An 8,896-nucleotide genomic window follows, 5' to 3' on the forward strand; every position below is an offset into this window, starting at 1 on the left:
ATCCTCGTCACTCGAAATACACAGATAAAATTTTTACTGATCCCTCTGGTGATGGGTGTAAATCCTCCAGACAGACTTGAAGTGCCAAGCGCTGTGGATTCAGCTCAGCCACAACTGCAGGGATTTGATATCTAAAATATCACTGTGGCTCTAGTTCTTTTAGTAAGACCACAGAAAAAATATCACATACGTATCAATACGCCGTGTGTGTGTGCATACGTGTGGATGTGGACGGCCTTGGCTGCCCTCAGACAGGCAGCGTTCTGAAGATGAGCAGCCTGAGAGGTAATCTCAGTTTTCTCATTGACCACCGAGCCTCAGCATCACCGTTTGAAACATAAATTTTATTGCAACAGAGAATTAAAAATAGTACATTTGAAAGAGTTGCAGAGTGCATGTCATCAAATAACTAGTCAGAAATCACAACTCAAGCAAATCATGTACAATTGGAACAGAAAGTTTTATTAAAACAAGTGGAAATCAAACTCAAATTTTCCTTGTTTGTTTAATTTCACCATAACTGTGGATTGTATATTTACAGTCTTCGCCTCTTGTGGTGAAGGTTCTGCTCAGGGCAGGGCAGGGATGGATGGGGAGAAGAGGTGGGTTTCAAAAGCTAACAGGATGTGAAAGTTTTCCAGAAGAAGTTCTTGCAGCCTGCTTTGCGTTCCCGGGGTGCCAGAGCGGGATTTGAGTTAGCCGAGCGCTCCAGCTCCAGTCTCACTTCATCCTGCTCAGCCCCTCGGGACAAGTCCTCAGACTCCAGGGCTTCATTTTCTGTCTGACTTGGCTCTGAAAGCAGTTCTGCCAAAAAGTACTTGGCCAATTCCTTGGATACAAAAGACAGAAAGGGAAAAAGAGATAGAGAGACCACAATTACTGCTTGATTTTTGAGCACCACTCTGTTCCTCTAAGACTTCTCTGTGGCTGGATTAGAGACATTCAGGATGCAGGAGAAGAGGAGCCCTGGCTTTCCGAAGAGCCCAGCCTGACAGCTGCTATGCAGCAGTTGTGTCTATAGCATCTACCTGGTGTGGGGAACAGACTGCTGTCCTGTCCATGTCTTTACCTTCTCTTCCCATAGCTCCAGCACTCAGCGCCATACTCAGCAAGGATGCCATGAGCCTGCTGCTAAAATGACACGGGAAAGGTCTTTGGGGGAACTGGCAGGGGAGGTTGAATTGGTCACCAGCTCACTGGAACTTATTTTTCTTCTAGTCCCTCCAAGCCTCGGCTGTCACCCAGCATGGATAAGGCCATTGTTCTGTGCTCTGGGGAAGCTGCCTTCATTCTGTGACCCAGAGAAACCCTTGGGAGCTTCACCAAGAGCTCTGCCCTGTGCTCCAGCAGTGCATGCTCCTTACTGACCACCAGCACCCAGTTGGACTCTCTCACCTCCCAGCACCAGCTGCCCAACCTGTCGATGGCTCAGCCCCGGCGGGGAACCGGTGGATCTGCAGGGAAAGGGGGTTCTGCAGCAAGGAACCGCGCATCTCAAACAGGGACACTGGGGAAGTCTGGCGAGGACCTGGAGGGGTCTGCAGCAGGGGTGCCAGGGGCTGTGACAGGGAGCGGAGGTTGTGCAGAGGGGAATCGGGATCTCTGTAGAAGCGGGAGCCTGCAGCGCGGCCGTCGGGGCGCCCGAGGGGTACCCGCGGTGTCCGCCCCGTCGCGGGGCTCTCACCTGCTTCCCGGCGGCGGCGGCCAGGGACTTCTGCAGGAACTGCCGGAGCCGCGGGTCCGAGGGGGCGGCCGAGACGGTGCCGAGGGCCAGGGCGATGGAGAGCAGGGCCAGGGCGCACTGGAGGCGGCACGACAGCATCTCGCCGGCGGGTCGGGCGCGGGAGGCGGCGGCGGGAGGCGCTGGCGGCTCCGCTGCGGCTCGGCTCCGGCGTTGGGGATCTCCTCGCCGCCCGCCGCCTTTATAAACCCTTCTCCTGACGTCAAGGCGGGGGCGCCCCCCTCGCCCCACGCCGCCGGGGGTGGGTCTCTGGGACGGGGGGAGAACGGGACCGGGGATGCTCCGCTCTGCCCGATGCCGGCCAAGCCTCCACGGTTCCTCCTGAGCTCCCCTCCCCTCCGGCCGCCCCCCGGCCGCCCCCAGCCCCCGTCCCCAAATCACCGCCCTTCCAGAGCTCCCGGCCCTGCCCGTCCGCTCCCTCCTCCCCGGCCACAAGCCCACCCGAGCGGCGGTGGGGGGTCCCGGCTGTCACCGCTCACCCGCGGCTCTGACCCAGTGCCGGAGGGTGAAGCCCCCCAGCAGCCGCTCTGCCAAAGCCCCTCGCCCTGGAGCCAGGTCCCGCCCCGTCGGGTGAGAAACGGCTCCAGGATCCGGGGCGCTGCAAAGGATCCCCTAAAGGGGAATTGCCTCCGGCTCCTGCAGAGGGTGGGGGTGCTGAGGTGCCCTTGGGGGGTCCTTTTGCCTCCTCCACCCATGTGGGTCTCTCCGGCACCGGTCCGTTCCCAGGCTCCCTCCCGCGGGCAGCTCCGAAGCCTCGGGGGAGGGTGCCCCGGCTCCTGCCGTGGCTCCGCAGCTCCGGGAAGCGGTGACAAATGTGTGCCCGGCTCGGGGCGTGCTGGTCCCTGGCTCAGCCTGCGGGGACCCTTGTCTCCATCTCAGGGTCGCTGGACGTGCTGGCCCCTTGGCATGCACCTGTCCCACTGGGATGGTGGGACAGTCTCTCCCACTCCTCCAGCCTCGCCTGTGAGCTGGCTGGTGCCCACAACAGGAAAAGCTGCTTCAAACGCCCTGAAGGATCAGCCTCCTCAGCTGTCTCCCAGCTGGCAGGAGCAGAGCAGGATGTGCTGGAAAGGGCCTCTGTTGTCAAAAAAAGAGTATCAGAATCTCTCCTATCTCAGTTTCCAGCTGATGAAAGTCAAAGACTTGAGGGGAGAAGAATTCAAGTACTGCAAAAAGGTCTCCAGAAACCTTCAAAATGATATTTTGCTTCATGATGAATTAATGTGCATCCCCTGCTCCACTTTCAACCCTGGGGCTGCTGTCTGGGTTTGTTGAAGCTGACCAGGGAGTGTGAAGCATGAAACAAAGTGTTCCTGCTCTGTTTCACAGTCCAACATGATGAATTGGTGCTGCTTGCTGGTTCCAGACCAGGTAGAACTTTGGGCTGCACTGCAACTGCCCTCCCTGGATGGTGCCTCCCTTCTTTTGTGCAGTGCAGCTCTGCAGCCTCACATAGCTTTCATCCTCTTCATCTTTCCCAAACTGTGGAGCAAAATTAATAAAAATCATGAGAGAAAAGCCTTCATTTTTAGTCCATGAGACCCTGAGGGTTGGGTTTACTTGTGCTGCATTTATAGCCAGTTTTTCCCCATCTGCCTGACGTGAACAAGGCCAAGCTCTGTCTCCTAGCACTGGTCTTGCTCTGGGGAAACCGGTGGAGAAGAATCAGCCCCTGCTCTGGTTTAGACAAATTCCCTTGCTTTGGGCACAGGACACAGCCTCCTACCAAGGCCAAGGGAAGTGACTGGACCCAAAAGAGCAGATTGTCCCTAAGGGCTGTGACTGTCAGAGCTTTTCTCTCCACCAAGATCCTGTGTTAGCAGCTGGACCAGCATCTCTCTCCTCCTGTGGGCAAAGAAGCAGAGCCAGTCCTGGGTGTGGCAAATGGCCAAGGCAGCAGATGCCAGGGTACCAAACCTATCCTGGTCCTCTTGCCTGCCTTCAAGAGAGGCTTCCTAGGAAAGGATTCTCTCAGCAGCAATAATTTTGCCACTTTTCTAGATGTGCCAGCAGCAGCAAGCTGGGCTCTTCCATTCTACTTGCACTGAGAATAGACTTGTTTTGTAGCCCCCAGGTTCTCCTGCTTGGCACAGCCCAGCCCAGCTGTGCCACTCTGCAGTGCAAGCCTGGGCCAGCTTTGCAGAAGGCTCCAGCTCCCCACCAGCTCATCCCAGCTCCCACAGCCCAGGGCAGTGCAGCCTGCTTGGGTTCCACATTGGAGAGGAGCAGAGATGGAAATGGGAGACAACACTGGGTTATTTCAGACTCCCCTGTGGCTTACTGGAAGCTGTTATCTAACATCCCCTGCCACTGCACAGCAGGCAACTCTCCAGCCTGGCACCCCTTCTGTCATTCAGCATTTCAACCCAAGGGGATGGGGACACTGGGAACTGCCATCACTCCAGAGCTACCATCCTCCTTTAGCTTCTACAGTGATGGATCTGCCCTGAAGTGCCAGAGGGATCAGTTCAGCACCTGTATTTCTTAGAGCACGGCAATGGGCTGGAGTGCAGCCTTGGACTGCTGCATAGGATGGAGAGCTGTGCTGCATTTCATCACCCTTTGGACTCACCTGGACACCAACATGGAGATGAGAGCTGTAGGAGCTGGCAGAGTGCAGGAACAACCTCATTGATGAGTTCCCCTCTTTCTCATTTCCTGATAACTTCCTGTGGGGCCAGCAGGACTTATACACAGCTAATGGGATTTTGCAGAGTTGCATGGCTCACTCAGAGATGGATGGGTTCCAGGTGGGCTGGCAGGAAGGGTTTTAAGAAGTTGGTATGGTCCTGCTGCCATCAAATGGGGGAAGATACCAGACTTGATTCCTAAGGGGTTCTGAGAGGCCATTCTTGATGTCGTGCCCAAACCCAGGCTGCTCAGCACCTTGTTCTTCCCCAGATACCCACAGCACTTCTGTGTGCATGAGCCCAGCTCTATTAAAGATGTTCAGACCAGAACTGTTTCCCTGTCTTCAGCCACACCTTGTTTTTCATTTTTGCATTTACCCAACTCAATCCTGCCCTGCCAAGCCGAGCCACCTGGAAGTGCAGGGCATCCAGCCACTGAGCAATAATGAGCAATAATGCCCAATGGGACTTTGGGTTGGAGAAATGCTGTTGGAGTTGTTGGACTCCCTACAATCCAGTTCTGGGCAAGCATAGACCATCAGTCACACTGGGAATTCCTGGCTTTGATGTTCACTGGCTACTCTGACTTTTCCAGGCACATGGGGACAAGGCTTGGAAGATGAGCCTGGTTCTGACTCCATCTCTGTGAGCACTGGAGCTGGGTGGCTGTGCCTCTGTTCCCCCCTCTACCTGAGGGAGGTTGGAGGAATTACAGAAATGTTCCCCAGCAACAGAGCAATGCTGACCACATGGAAGTGTCTTGGATTTGTCCCACTGAATCTCAGAAGCTCACCTGAGCAAAGTGCGGTCAGTTTCTTCTCTATGGTCACGCTCAGGACATGACGAGGCTCCTGAGCCAGAGCAGCCTCAGAAAGGCTCTGACATCCACCTTTTTGGGATTTTACCTTTTTAGGATTCAGCTGAGGTTGTGAGGTTGGTGAAGCAGGACCAGAGACAAAACTTTGATGGGACTGTTCCCCTAGAAATATCTCATCCTGTTTAAAGGAGAGAAATTGAACTCCCATGAGGTCTGAGCCTTGTTGACAGATACAATGTTGAATGGACCAAAGTTTTCAGGTAATGTTTGTGAGAATCCCTCTGATGTTCTCCTGAAAAATTTTTGTTTGTTTTCAAGGAAAATCTAAAGGAAAAAGACCACGTGCTTTGGTTCAGAAAACCACCTTGTGCTGACCTGGAGAAACCAACAACAAGGGAGTGGAGAAAGGATGTCCATCTGCTCCATACAAGTCTGGACTGTCTCCCACAGAGGACTCCTGGGGAAGGGGTAAGGGCAGACCTCCAGACGTCCTCATGACTGGTGCAGGCATGGAGCAACGAGTGAGCTGCAGATTGACTTACCAGTTTCCCTTCCCCCAGCTCCTCTATGGGATCAGTGTGCTCTGAATTTTTTTGCATTCATTCTCCAGCCAGATAAATCCATCATCCTCTCGGCTTTGGCAAAGGCAATTCTATTCCTTTCTTTCTGCCGCAGCGCTGCAAGGCATGTGGCTTTGCAGACGATTGAATTGCACTGAATTCCTGTGACTGCTTCCTTACCCCCACGCTTCCAGCTTGCTCCAGGGACCCAGAGCAGTCCAGCAATGCCCGGGTCTGGGTGCACAGGCTGTGTGCTCGGCAGGGAAGCGTGCCCTCTGCTGTCACCGCAGCCGCCAGCCCGGCTCCCATCGCACTTTATCTCCCTCGCTATCACCTACGGAACACTCTCCACACTCTCAGCTCTGCTTCCACAAGCAGGACAGTTTTGCCCTGGATCACTACCTTGCCAGCAGGGAATACCTCTTTTCTTTATATTCTAGCCCTCAAGCTGGGAGGGCTGAGCAGTGACCTGGGAGCCAGGGCGGTGGCATTCCCCGCACTGCCTCTGGACTTGCAGCTGGTGCTGTGGGGCAGTGAGGAAGCTGCTACAGCCCCACAGCTCTAGCAGCTTGCTGGAAATCTAATAGAGCAGGTTCCTGCCCCGGGAGATCCAGATGAGTGGAGAAAGAGTAGTCAGTCATGCCTGAGTGATAATAAAAACCAAGAGCTCAATAAGAGAGAGAGCCTCTGGCTGAATGGTACCATGTATCCCTGGAATGGGGCACAGAGATAGCTGCAGTGTTGGGGTTGTACATGGACTTACAACAGCCCTGAGCGGCTTCTGTTTTTATAGTAAAACTTGGGCACAGATCCAAGAGAATTTGCCTCTCCATCAATTACAAGCCTCTGGGATTCCTGCTCCAGTACCAAAGAGGGAAGGCAGTCAGGCAGCAGAGGTTCACAGAGGTGGAATTCTAGTACCTAATTTTTGAAATGTCTCTGTCTAAGAGCCTGAGCTGTGTTTAGGATTTCTGATGCTGCTGCCTGAGATTTATTCCCAGTCTCAGCCACCTAGGATACTGCCATATCATCCAAAGGGCTGATAGCAGCTGCCCAGAAGGGAAAAGGACAAGGGAGAGGGAAGAGAAAGGGGAAGGGAAAGATATGGTAAAGACAAGGGAAAGACGAGCAAAAACACTTGCAGAAACAAAGCTGAACAAGCTGAGCTAAGAGTTATATACCAGGTATGAGAGTTAAATACCAGGGTATTTACCTGTACTACTGCAGTGGCTGCCAGGAGTCAGGGCCATGTTTGGGACCATACAGAGAGATGCTGGCCTGAGCTGTGAGGAATTATTCGCATAAGGAAAGAGATGATGGTGCAGATGGATGAGCACATAAAATCCATAAATAATTATCTCTGCTTTATCTCTGTATATAACTCTCCTCTATTAACACCATCTCTGTTCAGCCTGGAAAAGGCTCTGGGGAGACCTTACAGCACCTTCCAGTACCTAAACAGGATTATAGAAAGTCGGCGATGGACTTTTTACAAGGATATGCAGGAACAGGACAAAGGGGAATGGCTTTAAAATGAAATAGGGTCAATTTAGGCTAGATATAAGGAAGTAATTATTTACTGTGAAGGTGGTGAGGAACGGGTAACCTAGAGAAGCTGTGGATGCTCCACATCTGGAAGAGCAGTCTGGATGAGGCTTTGAGCAACTCGATCTTGTGGAAAGTATCCCTGTCCACGGTTGGAATTGGATGACCTTTAAAGTCCCTTCCAACCCAAACGATTCCGTAATTCCAGGACTGCGTGCTTAAACTCCATCTTCCACTGCCCTCTTGTGGAGACTCGGCAGAATGCAGGAGCGCCCCGGCCCCGGCCCCGGCCCCGGCCCCGGCCCCGGCCCGGCCCCGGCCCCGGCCCCGCCCCGGCCCCGGCCCCGGCCCCGGCCCGGCCCCGGCCCCGGCCCCGGCCCCGGGGGTCGTCCATCAACGCTGCCAAAAGAAACAAAGCATCCCCTCCCCTAGTCCTGCTCACTTCCCTGGAGTTTGAATCCCCATTTCCTGGGGGATCCTGGGCCTCCGGGCAACCAGCCATTCCATAGGCTTGGTGGTGACCTTCCCTCCGAATGCCAGCCTGTCTCTGAAGCTGGGCTTTCCAAGGGTGAACAACCCAGCAGTACGGACGTGGGCAGGGCCGAGCAGTTCAGTGTTGGTGGGTATAAGGCAGGCATAAAGCACATGTATGTGTGTGATGGCTCCCTCGCCTCTCCAAACACTGTCTGTGCCAGATGCAGGCCTTTGACAGCGGATTGCTATCGCTTCAGCTGAACTGCCTGGAAAAGCCATGACATCACTGTTAAAAAAAAAAAAAAAATCCATCAGGAGGAGGAAACCATGCTCCGGGAAAATACAGTATTTATTTTGCAAGTGCAGCTGAGCAAGTCAATAGGAAATAGAGGTCGTGGCTACACAGCTGCTTTTCTGGGGCAAGTGGAGCTGTCAGTCCAGCCCAGCTGCTTTCAAAAGTGACAACTGCAGTAACCGGAGAGGCGGTGAGCTCAAAGGCAAGCAGGTCCTGACAGGGAGGGGAGAAACCTAAATATGTGTGTCAAATGAGAGCAGTGTGTCAAAACCCTGTTGTGAGGACAGCCAGCTTTACTAAACATTAAAAACCTACTCAAGAAAGGTAGAAGGGGAAAGCAAGTGAGGGAATAAGGTGGGAAAGCAAGATTTCACTATTATCAACACTCAGGCAATGATCCATTTGTGGTCATTTTTCCACCATCCTGTGTCTAACACGAGTAAGTTGGTGAGGACTCATGCTGGCCTCAGTCTTTGGGGTGAAAAATAGGCTTTTGCCCAGAAGGATGCTTGGGAAGACCTCACTTCATGAAATGCCTGCCCCACAGCAGGCAGGCGCTTGCTGCAGCCATCCTGCCTGGCCAAATCAAACAGGAGGAGAGAAAGGCTGGCTTCAGCTCGTTGCTCAGCTCTTGCCTTTTTGTGAGGTTTCTTCACATGCCAGCAGGTCGGGGCTGCTGGGGGACAAGCCAGAGGAGCTGTGGGTCACAAAATCATAGAATGGCTTGTGTTGGATGGGATGTTAAAGATCATCTTGTTACAACCCCCTGAGACACCATGGGCTGAGACACCTTCCACTGATTACAGTTACTCAAGGCCTCATCCAGCCTGGCCT

General features: G+C 53.7%; 1 protein-coding gene across 1 annotated transcript; it reads right to left on the reverse strand.

Moving 5' to 3' along the window:
* Nucleotides 1-323: 323 nt before the first annotated feature.
* SST (somatostatin) lies at nucleotides 324-1,919 on the reverse strand. The gene is made up of 2 exons (XM_053951801.1): nucleotides 1,685-1,919; nucleotides 324-829 (listed from the first exon to the last, which is right to left on the reverse strand). The coding sequence occupies exons 1-2, from the start codon at nucleotides 1,820-1,822 to the stop codon at nucleotides 617-619; spliced, it is 351 nt and encodes a 116-aa protein (XP_053807776.1). The 5' UTR covers nucleotides 1,823-1,919; the 3' UTR covers nucleotides 324-616.
* Between the last annotated feature and the right edge of the window lie 6,977 nt (nucleotides 1,920-8,896).

Source organism: Vidua chalybeata, chromosome 10, assembly GCF_026979565.1.
Source record: "Vidua chalybeata isolate OUT-0048 chromosome 10, bVidCha1 merged haplotype, whole genome shotgun sequence".
Classification (NCBI taxonomy): Eukaryota; Metazoa; Chordata; class Aves; order Passeriformes; family Viduidae; genus Vidua; species Vidua chalybeata.

Excerpts from the sequence above, each read along its gene's own strand:
- SST (XM_053951801.1), bottom strand. The coding sequence starts at position 1,822 with ATGCTGTCGTGCCGCCTCCAGTGCGCCCTGGCCCTGCTCTCCATCGCC. Across the intron at positions 830-1,684 it reads CCGCCGCCGCCGGGAAGCAG|GAATTGGCCAAGTACTTTTT; the intron begins GTGAGAGCCCCG and ends TTTGTATCCAAG.